General features: G+C 58.6%; 1 protein-coding gene across 2 annotated transcripts; it reads left to right on the forward strand.

The window, feature by feature from the left end:
- The first annotated feature begins 264 nt into the window (after positions 1-264).
- LAT2 (linker for activation of T cells family member 2) lies at positions 265-15,408 on the forward strand. Of its 2 annotated transcripts, none has more exons than XM_068968301.1 (13): positions 265-389; positions 4,581-4,706; positions 5,166-5,205; positions 8,779-8,822; positions 9,005-9,056; positions 9,281-9,318; positions 9,573-9,608; positions 9,690-9,720; positions 10,278-10,333; positions 11,456-11,518; positions 11,756-11,827; positions 12,302-12,424; positions 14,734-15,408. In XM_068968301.1, exons 2-12 carry the CDS (start codon positions 4,613-4,615, stop codon positions 12,400-12,402), a joined length of 627 nt encoding a protein of 208 aa, XP_068824402.1. In that variant the 5' UTR covers positions 265-389; positions 4,581-4,612; the 3' UTR covers positions 12,403-12,424; positions 14,734-15,408. The 2 variants fall into 2 exon arrangements, with proteins under 2 accessions (XP_068824402.1, XP_068824403.1); XM_068968302.1 differs by having other exon boundaries at positions 272-389; positions 4,589-4,706.
- The last annotated feature ends 887 nt before the right edge of the window (positions 15,409-16,295 follow it).

Below are 16,295 nucleotides of genomic sequence, written 5' to 3' on the forward strand. Positions count from 1 at the left end.
TGTGTGTGTCTAGTGTGTCCGTGTCTTACTCTCTGGCTGCCTGTGTGTGTCTGTGCAAGCACCCCCATTTCATTCTTCATTGCCTTTCTCCTGTCTCTCTGTGTGTCTCTTCCTCCCTGAGACGGGGTTTCACGTGTGTGTATTCAGCGTGCATGTTGCGTGAGTTTGTGTTTCCACGTCTCTCTCTGTCTCTGGGTCTCCCCGCCTCCGTCTATTGCAAGCAGGGCCTGTCCGGCAGAGCAGCGGATGTGTGAAGGCTGATTCAGTGGCTGACAGGAAGCCCGCCGCCCTGCCTGCTGCCCGCCAGTGTCTGTGGCGTTGGCATCGGCTCGGGCAGGTGTGCGTGCTCAGGATGAGGTGGCCACGGTGAGGAGGCCCCCCGCTCTCAGGTAAGCCTTTCCCAGGGGTACCTGGAGCCTGGGCCTGAGGCCAGGGTCCTGAGGCTGCCCTCTGACACCCCAGGGGGATGGGAGAGGCCCTGTTGTCCTGGCAGGAGCATCTGGTTGCCTGTTGGGTGGGCCGGGAAGAAACCAGGACGCCCCACACCTCCTGTCCTGGTGCCCCCCGGCTAGGGGCCCCTTGCCCCACCCCCTGCAGCACCCCGAGGGCAGTTGTTTCTGGGGCTCCGGCCCCTCTCCTGCCCTCACCTTCCCCGGCCCAGCCTGCACAGCCCTGGGAAGCACCCAGGGTGGTCCCATCACTTCCAGAGACTGCTGAGGGGCCAGGACAGGGTTCCCGGGGGGGCTCAGGAGCTTTGGTTTCTTCATCTGTAAAATGGGACTGTAACGACCCTGCTGTGGAGCTACGGGTTGATGGGAGAGGCGCTCCAGGCGAGGAGGCCGAGGTCCTGCCCCAGGCCTGGAGGAAGAGCTGCCCCGGCCGCCCCCACCCAGCCCCCAGCCTGGCCACCAGGTCCCTGCTTGGGGGGCTGTCGAGAAGATACAGGCCCTGGCGTGCTCCCAGGGCTCTGCTCTGTCAACGGGAGGCCATGGCCTTCCCCTTCGCCTGCCCAGAACAGGAGCTTCCCTGGGGCCCTGCACCAGGCACCTGAGCATCAGGCACCTCCATTAGAGACCTCTGGTGAGCCTCATCTGAAGGCCAAGGTTCTTTGGGGAAACAGAGCAAAGCCCAGCAGATAAAGCCTTCCAAGGGCTGGGATGGGAACCTCTTGACTCCATCCCTACCCTGCAGCCTGCCCTTTGGCCCCGGCGGGCCTCAGTTTCCCCATCCACAGCAAGAGGAGGGCTGGGGGGCTGGGCAGGAGGGACGCCAAGGGCCTTTGGGGGCGGGAGGCTGGGTGCTGGGGCCGCTCAGCCCAACCCTGAGAGCTCTTCCGCCGTGGGCTTGTTGCAAACCTTGTTCATCTGAAAACTGCCCACTTCCCTTTCTGCTATTTTGGCCTGCAGGCCTGGGGCTGCGGTGGCCTCCTCTCCCCTCCCCACTCCACCCCGGGCGGCCTGGCCCCCGGGGGCCCTCCTGGCGCTGCGGGGGCCCAGCCCCTCTCCTTTCCCCCGCTGCCACCCCACCTGTTCTCAGACCTGGGTGGGAAAACAAGCAGAGAAGACAAGTTGAGTCCGTCTTGGTCTCGGGGAAGAGGCAGTCCTAGTTTCTTCCTCAAATGGATCTTTTTTTTTTTTTTCAAATGAATCTTTTAAAAACCATATTGTAAAAAAAAAAAAACCATATTGTGTAAGTCTTTTTAAAAAATGTAATTTAAGAAAGGATTTACAGTAAGGAGTGTAGGCCTAGAGTCCACCTGCCCTGAGTACAGGTCTTGGCTCTGACTGCTCAGCTGTGTGACCTTGGGCAGAGTACTCACCTCTCTGGGCCGCCCTCTCCTCCCTTGGAGAAGAAAGGAGCCGACCTCTCCGAGGGGATGCCGTGTGGCTCTGTGACAACTGTGGGGCTGGGTGCAACAGCCACGCTCGCCTTCAGATCCCAGGGTCTCCCAGGGTCCCAGCACGACGCCCCTCCTGGGGCAGGCTCAGGCCTGTGTGTCTGGGGGAGCAGGCAGGGAGGGCTTCAGGCAGGGTTGCCCCACGCTGTCCAGTGCAGGCCAGCCAGCCAGGATGCAGCTAACCCCTTCCCATCCTGCGGGGACCGTGATGATGACAAGTCACGGTGGGCACAGCCAACTGTGCCCCACACCAGCCATCAGCAGCGCCTCCAGGTGTCATCTCAGCACTGGGCCTCCTATGATGAACCCGAGGGTTGTGTCATTTTTTCCCTCCATTAACAGGGTGACCGGTGGCATTGGGACTCAGCTGCTGGGGCAGAATTTGTGTTCTCATGCCCTGCCCCCTTCCCTCACACAGTGCCAGGCGGGGGGAAGATGGACCAGGGCTAGGAGCATGCCTGACTGTGGCTCATCCCAGAACAGCAGAGCCAGGAAGCAAGAGGGCTTTCTGGTGGTTGGGGGTCCTCGGGGAGGGAGGGCAGCAGAGCTCAGCAGCCCAGATCCTCAGCTTGAATGCCAAGCTGAGTGTGTGGACTTGCCCCTGGGGTCTCAAGCAGACCCCAAGCGTGGCCAGTGCTGGACCCTTGTCCCACGGGAGTAACCCGCCGTGGGTCTACCCCCAAACCTCCTTGGGGGCAGAAAGAGCCTTCATCTCGACCCAAAGATAAACGTGTCAAGGGTGGGCACTCGAGGGAACTGTCCAAACCAGCTGGCCGGAAGTGTGACACTCAGCAAGTTTCTCTTCCTGAAACCCTGACTGTGGTCCAGGCTGGATGTGTGTGTACTCTCCACAACTGTTGGAGGAAGGCCCTGGTCGATCCCAGTTTTACAGATGAGAAAAGTGAGGCCAAGAGACCCTGAGATACAGGTAGGGGTCCCCCTGTCCAAGACCAGGGGCTCCCAACCTCACCAGCCCTGGATGGACTTGGGCCTTGGCTGGAGGCCCAAGAGGGAGGCGGCCCTGGACCAGAGGGAGGTCTGGGGAGGGCGGAGGGTATGCGGCCTGGGAAGACGGTGCCCCAGCTCCTAGAGGACAGGTTGCTGAGGTCCCCTGGAACGATATCCCGGGGGTGACCGGTCCATCCTCTCTCCTTATATGGAGGCCACTGGGTCCCGAGGTCTGGGAATGGTGGTGTTCCCACAGACTCACTTGGCATTTGCGGGAAGGAGAGGTAACTTCTGCATGACGGGCCGCTGACAGAGGCTGAGCCCTGCACGGAGATTTCCTGTCAGCTTTGAAACGGGGATTCAGGAAGCTTGGGGTGGTGAGCGGGGCCACAGGGTATGGTGCAGGCCTCTGGGGGAGCCAGAAAGAAGGGGGAGGCCTGCACAAAGCTCGGGTCTCCTTCAGCCTTGCCTCCCGCAGCTGTGAAGCGAGAAGCCTCCTCCCAGGTGGCCGAGGCGGGAGGCACAGGTGTTCACAGAGGGGATGCTCCATAGCATGGGGTCCACGTGCCCACTGTGGGGCACAGGCCCCGCAGGACCCCTGCTGCCCTGTGCCCACTGTCACTTTGCAAAGGAGGCTGAGTCTCTTTAGAGTTGCAACAAATCTCCCTGGAGGGCCCCTCAAGAGGGCTGAACTTGCACTCAGCAGGCCTTACTAGGTGGCTGCCTGCAGCTTCACTGAGGCCCCGAGGCTGGAACCGGCCACTGACCACAGAGTGGCCTCTTAACCCCATCTCCCAGCACATTCCTCTACCAGCCACCAAAGTCCCTCCGCCCAGGCGCCCTTCCCCCCTTCCTGGTCTCAGGCCCACCTCCTCCGAGAAGCCTTCCTGACCTTCCTCCCAGCTCCAAGGACAGGAGGAGCCAGAGCATCTGGGTAGACAGGCATTTTAGGAATGGAAAACGCACCCCTAGCTTCCCCGGGAGGCCTTGGGTGGGAGCAGAGAATCACCCTAGGGTGGATGGGGGCTCTGGTGTAGAAGGGGCAGTGGACTCTGAGCTTGGGGAACAGCGCTGGGTTCGCAGGAGGTTTTATCACAGGATGAAAGAACAGAACAAGCATTAGGGTCTGGAGTCCTTGCATGCGTGCTGGGTCACTTCAGTCATGTCTGACTCCTTGCGAAACTGTGTGGACTGCAGCCCACCGGGCTTCTCTGTCTATGGGATTCTCCAGGCAAGAATACTGGAGTGGGCTGCCATGCCTTCCTCCAGGGGATCTTCCTGACCCAGGGATCGAACCCTCATCTCTTATGTCTCCTGCACTGGCAGGCAGGTTCTTTACCACTAGCGCCTCTGGGAAGCCCCTAGGGTCTGGAGGCCGGCATTCAAATCCCGCCTTTCCCCTTTGCAGCTGTGGAATTTGAGGCTTCCGTTTCTCTGTTTACGAAATGGCTCTAGCCTCCCCCTCGCTCGGTGGCTGGGTGGACTAAGCAAAGGTGTGCGTGGGAGTGTGCGCTTACAGGCAGGTTTCCAGAACCTTCCAGCACTTGATGATGGCCCTGGGGGACCCGAGGTGCGGGTCTGGGGTCAGATGAGCGGACAGGGCTGGTTCTGACCCGTCTGGTCCCAGAGCAGGGAGGGTAGGGGACGCTGGGCTGTCAGGGGACAGTTGGGGGAGGGTTCCTAGCAGGGGCAGCCCTGTGGCCCCCACCCTGGCTCACAGTGCCCCCTGTCGCAGCCCTGCAGGAAGAAGAGCGCCCCGGAGTGGACATGAGCACGGACACAGAACTGCTGTGGCCGGGGGCGGCTCTGCTGCTGCTGCTGGGGGCAGCGGCCGGCCTGTGTGTGCGCTGTTCCCGCCCAGGTAAAGCCTGGGGGTCGTGGGCCTGTGGGAGGAGTGCGCGGTGTCCCCAGAGAGCCGCTCAGGCCCAGACCCGGCTGCTCGGAAGGGGCAGTCAGATAAGCCTGGGGGCGCAGAAGTGAAACCCAGGGACACGGCCCCTGATCGTTCTCTGAAGACCACTGGTCTGACTGAATGGGAGTGTTGGTTCTCCCAAAGGCATCTGTCTGCGCATGGATTGTGCCGGACAAGGGAGGGGAGAGGGGGCTGGGCTGTCTGCCTTCACGGTCCACTCTCCTAAGTAAATGGTGAGCAGACCTCGCCAGGGTCAGGTGGCCCCCAGCGATGAGTGGCTCAGCCCCCACGTCTGGTCTGAGGCCTGCCCAGGGCAACAGGGGAGATGGTTGGGCCTCGGATCTCAGCTCCCACCTGGCCCCGGGGGGCGGGATCAGGGAACTGGCTAATCTGGTCCTGCTCTTGCAGGTGCAAAGAAGTCTGAGAAAATCTATGAGCAGCGGAGTCTGTGAGTGTCTCCCCAGCCCAGTGATGCTGTGTGTGCTGCCTGGGCGGGGGCCGTCCCTGTGGGCCTCCCCTCAGGCACCTCGCCCCCACCCCTCACCCCTTCACTTTCACCTCCTCCATGCCGGGCTCCAGTGGGTCCTCAGCACTTAGGGGAGGATGAGGGGGTGCCCAGGGACCGCCCAAACCCTGCCCCAGACTAGTTGGGGAGGGTGGGAGGCACGCTCCAGTGAGCCCAGGAGCGTCTCCAGAAATCCCCGCCGTGACCCCACCCCAGTGGGAACTAGGCTGTGCTGGGGGGTTGACAGAGGAATCCCGCCCTCCCGTTGCCGGGACAGGGACCAGGGACCAGGTGCTGGGTCCGAGACAGCATGTGGGCATGAAACTGGGGGGGATCACGGAAGGCCTCCTGGAGGAGGCAGGAAGAATCTGAAGAGACAGAAGGGAAAAGGGGGACATTCCAGAGAGAGAGGGAACAGTGTGGGCAATCACTGACTTCAGGCCGGGGTGGACACTGCCTCGGGTTTGATGCAGCTGGACTGAACATGTCTTGAGAGTAGTGAGCTGAATTCAGAGGAAGGAGAGTCTTGACCTTGGCCAGAGGCCTTGGCCTTTGTCCAAAGGGCCAAGGGGAGTCGCGGGAGAGCCGGAAGCAGGGCAGTGGTCAGGGGAGATGAAACATGAAACGCTGGCACTGACCCCAGAGCGTCAGGACCCCGGCAGGAGGGCTGCGGCCAGCGGTGTGCTGGTGGAGGGCTCCGAGGCCTGCGTGCACACACGTGCACAGGCCTGCACGCCCACGCACACCCGCTGGCTCCCCCGGCGCTCATTCATGCATGCACTTCTCACACACACGCAGGGCCTGCTTGCACGCCTGGGCAGGCACTCACATACAAACTCGCTCACACACCCTCTTCTCATTTCCTTTTGCAACTGAAAAACCACAGTGAGATTTGAAAATAGAATTTTCCCATCCATGCCCACTCCAAGGGCTGGGGCTGGACCTTCCCAGCCTTTTGGGGTCCCTTGGTCCTCTGGCTCGCCAGCCCACAACCTCCACCAGGGGCGTGGACTGGACTACCCTGGTGCCCTCCCCACTGGCCACACCCCTGCCCCAAGGCAAGTTCCTCAGTATCTTCCCTCTCCCCTCCTCCCTTAGCCCCTGCCCACTCCAGTCCCCCGATTAATCTTATACCTGAAGATCCTCAGAGGCACAAGCTAAACCTCCCCATGTGGGAGGTGGAGAAAGAGGCCTGAGTGGGAGGAGATCAGAGGGGAGACTTGGGCTCTCCCCGCCTCACTTGGGTTCAGTCCTACCAGCCTGTGCCAGGCCCAGCTCCTGTCTCATTTCCTCTGGGAAGCCAGGCCAGACTCTCTTCTGTGGATTTAGGGCCTTGTTCCTAAATCAGATCACTTTCACCCCTCAGGAGCTCCTGGAAGACTGGACCAGGTCGCCATTCTGGTCCATGGAAGAAACCCAAGAGGCTTTTATAATTAGCTAATCTGCTCCACTATCCTTAGTGGTGGCATTCATTCCCAAAGGCACTTCATGGGCCAAAATGTCAGCTAAAGCTCCAGCCCTCGTCTCTGCATTCCATGCAGCAGTAAGAATGAAGAAGGAAGACAAAAAGGGTGCATCCCAGTTGGGAGTGCCTCCTTATTTAGGTTTCACATGTAGAATATTTAATTTCTATTTCTGTATACCCTATATCAAGCGTACCAAGGAACATTTAATTTCCATCTGTCATCACACAGTTCATCCCCTTTACCAATTTTGCCCTCTCAACTTTGGTAAACACTACTCTTCTCTCTGTACCCACAAGTTAGTTTTTGTTTGGTTTGTTCATTTATTTTGTTTGTTTTTTATATTTCATATACGAGTGAAATCATACAGAATTTTTCCTTCTCTAACTTATTTCACTTAGCATAATACCCTCAAAGTCCAACCACATTGTCACAAATAGCAAGATTTTGTCTTTTTATGGGTAAATAGTATTCCGTGGTATATATACGCCACATCCTCTTTACTCACTCATCTATGTGTTGATGGACACTTAGATTGTCTCCGTGTCTTGGCTATTGTAAATAGTGCTGCAACAAACATAGGGGCACGTATCTTGTTGTTGTTCAGTTGCTAAGTCGTGTCAGACTCTGCAACGCCATGGCTTGCTGCATGCCAGGCTCCTCTGTCCTTCACTATGTCTCAGAGTTTGCTCAGATTCAAGTCCATTGAGTCAGTGATGCCATCCACCCATCTCATCTTGTGCCTCCTCCTTCTCCTCCTGCCCTCAATCTTTCCCAGCATCAGGGTGTTTTCCAGTGAGTCAGTTCTTCGCATCAGGTGGCCAGAGTATTGGTGCTTCAGCATCAGTCCTTCCAATGAGTATTCAGGGTTGATTTCCTGTAGGATTGACTGGTTTAATCTCTTTGCTGTTCAAGGGACTCTCAAGAGTCTTCTGCAGCATTGTATACAGCTTTTCAAATTAGTTATTTCATATTCTTTAGGTAAATACCCAGAAGTGGGATTGCTGGATTATATGGTAGTTTTATCCTTAGTATTTTGGGGCATCTCCATATTGAATTTATAGTGACTATACTAATTTATATTCCCCCCCAATAGCACACAAGAGTTTCCTTTCCTCTACATCCTTACCAACACTTTTTATTTCTTGCCTTTTTGATAATATTGTTGTTCTATCAGGTCTAAGGTGAAACTTCACCATGGTTTTGATTTGCATTTATTTCCTTCATAATTAGTGATGTTGAACATCTTTTCATATCTGTTGGCCATTTATAAGTCTTCTTTAGAAAAATGTCTATTGAGCTCCTCTGCCCAGTTTGTTAATCAGGTTGTTTTTTGGTTGTTATGAGTTGTTTATATATTATATTATAAGGGACATTAAGCCCTTATCAGATATATCATTTGCAAATAGCTTCTCCTGCTTGGCAGACGGTCTTTTGGTTTCATCGATGACTTCCTTGGCTGAGCAGAAGGTTTTTAGTTTGATGTCGTACATTTATTGGGAAATAGAGCCTTATAGATGGGTGTGTGATTGTCTAAATATAAATCAGGTTCTGTTTGAAAGGAAGAAAGTGATAGTTAGATATCTAGCTGTGTTTGCTAAGCCCTGAAGTTGCCTCTAAGCCCTGAAGTTGCCTCATCCGTTACTGGGGAATAAATGGCATGTTTGAACATCTCCAGGACACCGTGCTCTCAAAGGAATCTTAAACATTCCTGGGGTGGTAGGTGGTGGGGGCAGCCTCTTTGTTGCTCCTGGTTGAAGTCATCGCCAGATCCCTGAGCAGCTCTCCCAGCCCTGCCCACAGACCTTCCTGACCATCTACGTGTCTGGTTGGCTCCAGCCCAGGCCCGTGTGAGAAGGGTGGGCACCAGTGGGCAGGCAGGGGGGCTGTATGGATGAGGAGACCATCAGGAAACCCAGGATCTGAGTCGTGGAGGGCTGGCAGCACCCCCTCACTCTCGCCGTGGTCTGTCCATCCCTGTCCGTCTGTTCTCTCTGTCCCTGGGGCTGTGGGAAGCCAGGCCCTGACTCAGCACAGCTCTGTGTGTTTCCAGGCAAGAGAATCAGCAGAGCTTTGCAGTGGCCCGGACCTACACCCGTGAGTCCCCTGGCAGACGGGTCCCAGGCTGGGCTCAGGGTTGGGGGTGTCAGCCTCAAAGTCCCTTTCATCCTCATTGTTCTAAGGCTGTGGCCAGGCCTGATCGGGCTGGGTGATGGGGTGAAGGGACTACACCAGCCAGCTGGTCTGGGGCCCGGCCAATACCCCCTCATCCTTTGCAGTGGTCAGGGAGGCCTGGCCCGGGGACACGGCCTCCAACATGGAGTTGACAAGGTAGGAATGAGCCCCCAAACCCACACCCAAGGGAGGTGATGAGGAGGGCCCTGGGGAGTCCCCACCTGGCAGAGCCCAGGCCAAGACCCTGCTCCTTCCTCAGACTTCAGAGCCCCAGTTCTGATTCTGAGGGCACTACCAGGGGGGCTGTGGGCTCCAGACTCCCAGGAACCCCAGGGGCCTCCTCCCAGCCCCTTCTCAGCCCTGCCCCCGCTCCCATGCAGGAAGGACAAGCTGTTGCGGTTCTCGCCCAGCCTCGAGGGTGAGTGACCTGGGACACAGGGGTGGGGGCTGGGGCAAGATGGGACGGAGACAGGTGAATACCTGGTGGGACAGGTACTAAGCACGAGGCCTTCCCAGAGGAGAGACATGCCAGCTGGGCTGGGAGGCCTGATGGCTGGCCCAGTGGGGCAAGGGGACAGAGAGCAGGTGTGAAGGTGTGAAGACTGGGAAACACCTGGAGGGGCCCAGGCTGGGGAACCAGCATTGAGCCAATGGGCGTGGACTTTCTTCCAGATTCTTCATCCCCCAGGTACCAGTACTTCAGCAAAGGTAGGTGGGTTCTGGGCAGGAGGGGGCTGCTGTGCGGGCCCACAGCCCCTGCCGCAGCCTGATTCTCGCTCCCTCCCGCAGGAAGCAGACCCAGATCAGAGGAATCCTACATGTGAGCGGCCTTCTGTGGGCCCTGGCCACCTCCGCCCCGCCCTCAGCTTCCTTCCGCGAGAACGGCCTCCTGCCCTGGAAACCCGTGGGCCCGGACAGGCTCCCTGCAGCACCGTGGTCCCTCAGAGGGCCTTGGCTTCGTGGGGACGAGGCCGGGGCACGGCCGCGGCCGGGGCAGGGCCGCAGCCCTGCTCGGGGGCGGGGCCGTCTGGAGTGGGCGGGGCCGCCTGAGTGGGCGGGGCTCACCCTGCGTCGGCTGACCCTCCGGAGGAAGGGCCCCCCAGGACATCTCCTCCTGGGCTCCCTGTTGGGCAAACAGGTTCCGGGGCGGGAGGCGACTTGCGTGAAGTCACCCGGCGCGGTGGCTGGAGCCAGGCCACCACGCTGTCAGCCCCAAGGTGGCTCAGGGGTGAGACCCTGGCTGAGCCCCGCACGGGCTCCGGGAGCAGTGACGACGGGGGAGGGGGGCAGCCGTGGTCTCACCGCCCCCACGTGAAGCCCGCATCCCCACCACGGGCCTGCCCCGCAGCTGGTGCTGTGTCTGTGTTTTCTTGTCAGAGACCCCACCTCCACGGACTATTACAATTGCGATCCGTTCCAGAAGCCCGTGGAAGGTGAGGCAGAGGAGGCAGCGAGGGCACATCAGCTTCAGAGGCCACACCCTCGGGGCTGGGCCAGAGAGGGTTCGGAGGACCCGGGAGGATGGAGAGGACTGGGGAGGATCTGGGAGGATCCGGGAGGACTGCGGAAGACGAGGAGGACCTAGGAGGATCTGGGAGGATCTAGGAGGACCGAGGAGGCCTGGGGGAGGATCGAGGAGAATCTGGGAGGACCTGGGAGGATTGAGGAGGCTGGCACTGCGGGCAGGAGCTGAGATCCAGAGGAGGGCAGGGATGGGAGGGAGCAAGAGTCAGGGAGCAGAAGGGGAGCTGAGGGCAGGGACCAGGGTCAGGCTGGTCCCCTTGTCATTCAGGGCCCCCCTCAAGGCTGGGGACACATGGGTCCTTGGAGGGAGGCCCTGGAAGGGGCAGACTTGCTTGAAGGATGCCAAGCCCTGCTAGCCCTGAGGGTGCTGGAACCCTGGGCTCTTTACACCTTGGCTTTACAGAACAAGAGGGTGGGCAGTGCCTGCTGAAAGGGGCATAGGCCTGGACCCCCGCCTAGGCCGAGCTAGAGTGGGAGTGAAGGTCTTCTCCCCCACTGCGCTCCTATATTGGGGGGGAAAGCCCTCACTTCTCAGAGCCTCTTCAACAAAGATGGAAGCTGGGTGGGGTGGTGTTTAGAGCTTAGCTTCCTCGTTGGGGTGTGGGGGTGGGGTGCAAAGCCAGGGTACCAGGCTCTGATATGCCACACCCAGCCTAGGCCCTGGGCAGAGGATCCTCAGTCTGCCCCCACTGCCTGAAGGGTTAGGCAGGTCCCTGTCTCCTGTGCCCCCAGTGGTTCTGCCTGCCCCTCTTGCCTGCAGAGAGATGGGTCTCCCTTCTCTTTAACTATCCACGCTGGGCCTGCCCCTCCCCAGAGCGTTCAGGGGTAGCTTTGAAAGACAGAAGGAGCCCAGGGTGGAAGCCACGGAGCCAGGCCTGTGCCCATTAAGACGCTTGTCCAGGAGAATGTTCGAGGCCCTGCGGGACCCAGAGGGGGATTGATGAGACAGAGGGAGGGAGGAAGAGCCAGGCTTGCAGGCTTGTCAGGCAGGACCCACCAGCACCCCCCACCCTCTCCCCTCTCCCTGGCAGATGACGATGACACCAATTCCTATGAGAACGTGCTCATTTGCAAGCCAAAGAGAATGGACTCGGGTAAGTTTGCGCTGCTGGGGTCTGGAGCTCCCGCTGCAGGGTTCACCATGACCAGACCTTGTGTCCCGGGAGGAGGCCCCGTCAGTCCCTGGATCTCCCTCCCTCCCTCGAGGGTCTGCCAAGTGCATGAAGGATGCAGGCTGCCCCTCTAGAGGGGCGGCCACAGCACCTCGCTGGCCTGAGGAATGGCCCTGGTGGCTGTCCCTTCCTCAGCCCGTCCTGGTGCTCTCCCTGCAGGGGACGAGGGGTCTGAGGATTATCAGAACTCGGCATCCATCCAGCAGTGGCAAGAGTCCAAGAGAGTCGTGGGTATGTGGCCGGAGCCCAGGCATTCCCAAATGGTTGCCTTCAGCTGGCTTGCACTGGAGGAGGGCTGCCCTAGCCTGGGACACACAGTCAGGGGGAGGGGGAGAGAGGGGCGCTTAGGGGATCTGGGAGGACGAGGCCAGGTGGGCTCCCCCGAGGCCCATCCAGCTGATCCCACGGCAAAGCTTCTGGTGCATCAGCAGCTACAGCGGCTCAGCCATGGCAGGACCTCCTTTGGCAGCACCGTGGCCTCTGAGGTTGGGTCCTCCTGGCCTGCTGCCCCGTCCAGCAGCTTGGATGGAATCGCACCTGCCCTGCTCCGGGCGGGACAGAGTGCCGGCAGATCCCAGAGGGGATGGGACGGACACACTGCCCAGTGTAGCCTTTCCCGTGCGCTGCTTGGTGCCATCTGCGGAGACAGGGCCGGGCTGAGTGTGTCCGTGTGAACCCTCTGACCATCTGCCCGCGGATCCGCAGAGCCAGCCCCACGGGAAGCGCCGCTTTCCCTGGCAGGAAGCCCAGACGAGGACGGGGAGCCCGATTATGTGAACGGGGATGTGGCGGCCACCGAAGCTTAGGGAAGAAGGTGCCTGGAGGAAGGTATGGTCCCGGCTGGCGGGCTGCATGAGGGGGACCACACCCCCAGGGCGAGGCAGAGCACCGGGGCTGGAGGAGCCACAGCGGGGGCTGTGGACAGCACTCATGGGTGCTGACGTGGGGTCGTTTCTTGGGGCACTGGACCTCCCGACAAGTCCCTGCCCACCCCCAACTCTTGTGGCTGGTGTGGTGAGGTAACATATTTACGTCGGACACAAAGTCTCAGCCCCGGGGGTATCAGGCAGGGCAGGCTGGTGAGTCTGGGTGGGCCTCTGCAACCTTGGAGGGTGATTTAACCTCCCGTGACCCACTTCCTCCCTTGCAACGTGGAGCTACTGGGACCTGCGTCTTAGATGGGACACGCAAGACCCTCACAGAAAGCAGGGCCAAGGACTTCCCAGGTAGCCTGGTGGTTAGGATTCCGCGCTGCCGCTGCAAAGAACATGGGTTTGATCCCTGGTCGAGGAACTAAGATCCTGCATGCCACGTGGTGTAGCAGCAACACCCCCCCCCCAAAAAAAAAAGAAGCCGCAGGACCAGGATGACTTGCCCATGTTGGACTCAGGAATGGCGTGGGATGGGGGGCTGGTGATGGTGCCAAGTGCTCACACACCACCCCTTGGCGCCCCCCAAGGCACAGAGAGGACAAGCCACCTGCCGAGGTCCCCACTTAGAGTGCGTGGAGAAGGGGATGGACACAGGAGCACGAAGATGTAGGAGCCCGGGCCCTGCCTCCGGAAGGGAGGGAGTCTATCTGAGGGTCCTGCAAAGGCTGCCTGAAGTCCTGATCTGGGGGACACGGGCAAGCCTGTCACACTGGGGGCAGGCCTGGGCCGTTTGAGAAACCAGCAATAGTATCAGCCACAGGCGTTTAAGCTCAAAGGGCAGAGCCCGTGGTTCATTCATTCACCCCGCATCTAGGGGGCACCTGCCAGGGGCAAGTTCTGCCTTAGGGGCTAGGGACACAGTGATAAAGAGAAGATACACAAATCCCTGTCCACTGAGAACTTCCATTCTGATGGGAGAGAGGAACAAGAGAACTAGCTGGAAGAGGAGAGGGGAGAAGAGGGAAGGGAGGAGAGGGGAGGGGAGAAAGGAAATTGAGCAGTTAGGATGTTAGAGGTGGGGAGAGGCAGGAGGAATGCGGTGGGGCAGGGGAGGGTGCCGTCATTTAAGCTGGGAGGCAGTCTTTCAGAGCTCCCCTCCTCACTCTTCTAGGGGAGGGAAGGACCCCCGACAGGAGCCTGATTCCTACAACAGGAGGGGAACAGAACAGAGCGATGGGGGAGTGGCAGAGGTGGAGGGCAGGGCCAGCAGCTGGGTTTTTTCTGAGATGGGGATGTGCTCGGCAGGGGAAGAGCAACTTGCTGTTTCTCGGGTATCAATGCCCACCATTGTGTAGAGACGTGAATACAGGGGAAGAGGAGGCAGGGAGGCCAGTGCCTTCGGGCAGGAACCCGGGAGGCCGCGGTGGAGGCAGACCGTTTGTGCAGCTGAAGGGGCTCCCTGACGCGCCGCGTGTCAGCTGCCAGGTGGAGTGAGGATTGAAGAGGCCTGGGGGTTTTGCCCGAGTCAAAAGAGAGGGCATCACTATCTGCAGCTGAGATCAGGGAGGTGACCAGCAGAGCGGGTTTTGTGGGCAAGGCTGGTTTATGTCTGGGCCTGCTAAGTTGGAGATACCGTGCAGGAGGTTGTACGAAGTGGGGAGTTAAGAGCCCTGCATCTGGATTCAGGGAGAGGGCAGGAGCAAAGAGGCTGTGCAGGCTCCTAAGAGGAAAGAAATTAGAGTACGCTGTCTGACACACAATACGGGGAGCCTTAAGTTTGGGGTCGGACTCTGGCTGGCTGGAATTTACACCCTCGACCTTGCACACAAGAAGGTCTGAACTGCACAAGCTGGTGTCCAAAGTGGCCTGACAAGACTGGAAAGGCCTAATCCCCGTGTTCAAGTAAGTGAAAGGGCCACCAGGCAAGGCTGGGGGCAGAGTGGAGTTAGGGCCTGGCACCTCTAGTCAAGTCCCTTCAGGAATTCAAACAAAAAGCAGGCACCTCCCTGGTGGTCCAGTGGTTCGGACTCCGAGCTTCCATGGGGATTCATTCCCTGACTGGGGAACTAAGATCCCCAGCCTCTCACCTAAAAAAAGAAAAAAAACGGCAGCTCCTGGCTCCTGGAAGAAGAAACACGCTCGTTTGATGGGCAGGTTCTCTGCTCACTGACCATCACTGTGTATCCTCCTGGGGCCAAGGGGACAAAGCATCAGGCCAGGCAAACCTTTCCCTCTTTTAACAAATACCTTTCCTCTTCATTGAAGGAGCCAGGGAACCATTTATCGCCTCCCCAGGACCCCTTCTCCAGAGCCGCTCAACTTCTACACTCCCTACTGCACTCCTGGGAGGGGCGTCAACGTGTCCTGAGGACCAGCCGGCTGGCCACAGGGCACCCAGCCCGGGAAGGGACAGTTATATGGAGCCAACCTCTGACCGGCTCCCACGGGCAAGGCAGGAGCCTGGGGGGCCCGAGCCCAGAACTGGGGGCAGCCGCATCCCCCTACCTGCATTGAAAACATCGTACTACATGGGTGTTCGTGTCCTTTTTTTTCTGCTTTGGATTTTGATCCCAAATTGCTTACTAACGTTGGTTGCCGGGATTTCATGATGGATAAGCTTGTACAGTTAATTTATGCAGGTGGAGTCGTATTTAATATTTTGCGTTTCTGGGTAGAGGTTGTGTAGTAACCTGTCTCCTTTAAGCATTACGTGTACTTCATTTCGACAGTTGGGGGTGCCCTGGCGCTCCTTTCTCTGGGCCTTGGTTGACTGAAGCAGAGATGAAGCCGCAGCTAACTTCGTGAACCTCTCGTGGGAGCATCCGCTGCGGGCAGACTGCGGAAGGGGCAGGCGGGGAGGAGTGGCCGGGGCCCCGGCTGACTGGGCAGAAACACGACCGTCTCATGGGACGGGCGGGAGCCTGAGGGACCTTCTGCCTCAGAAAAGCCAGAGTCAGGGAGACAAAGCGCCTCCTCCAACGGAAACGTCTCAATAAACATTTCCAGTTTAAGAGCAGTGATGTTCCTGTCTGCTTTCCCCGCCTCACTGGAGCCTTCTAAGGCGATGAAGGTCAGGCTTGTTTCATACAAAGGGGCCCTGAGGGATGTCCCAGGTGGTCCAGTGGCAGACTCTGTGTTCCCAATGCAGGGGGCCTGGGTTCCATCCCTGCGGTCAGGGATCCCCCAGGCCGCAACTAAGAGTTCGCAGGTCGCAGCTGAAGAAGTGCCCAATGCCACAAAGAAGATGGATGATCCGGCATGCCGCGACCTGACGCAGCCAAAGAAATACTTAGAACAACCCCAAAACTCTGAGATCTGGAGAGAGAGCTGGGGCCAAGAACCTCTTTCCAGATGTCTCATCAGACATGAGACTGTTCTTTCCATGAGACATTAATGCTGCAAGTTTGGAAATTAGAGGAAAAAAACACCTAGGACATAGCTGTTGGCCACCCGTCCCTTCACGCCCTGCAGCCCAGCCTCACCTGCAGGGAGGACAGCTTAGTCCTGAGCACAGGTGCGGCGGGGCTGCGGTGAGGCTCCAGCAGGAAGGGTCCTGCCACATCATTGAGTGTGGGAAGCTGGGGTGTCACAAAAAAATGGGCCCAGGCATCCCTTTGCTTCCCAAGGATCCCAGAGCTCCAGACAAAAAGTAAGACTGAGGAGGCAGGCAGCTCTCTCATGCTCAGCATTTTCACTGCAGGGGCCTGGGTTCAACCCTTGGTCAGGGAACTAAGATCCTGCAAGCCACGCGGTGCGGCCAAAAAATTCATAATAAATAAATAAAATTGAGAAGATGCGCTGAAGTATTTTGGAAAATTTCTGCTTGC

This window comes from Capricornis sumatraensis, chromosome 3, assembly GCF_032405125.1.
Source record: "Capricornis sumatraensis isolate serow.1 chromosome 3, serow.2, whole genome shotgun sequence".
NCBI classification, from domain to species: domain Eukaryota; kingdom Metazoa; phylum Chordata; class Mammalia; order Artiodactyla; family Bovidae; genus Capricornis; species Capricornis sumatraensis.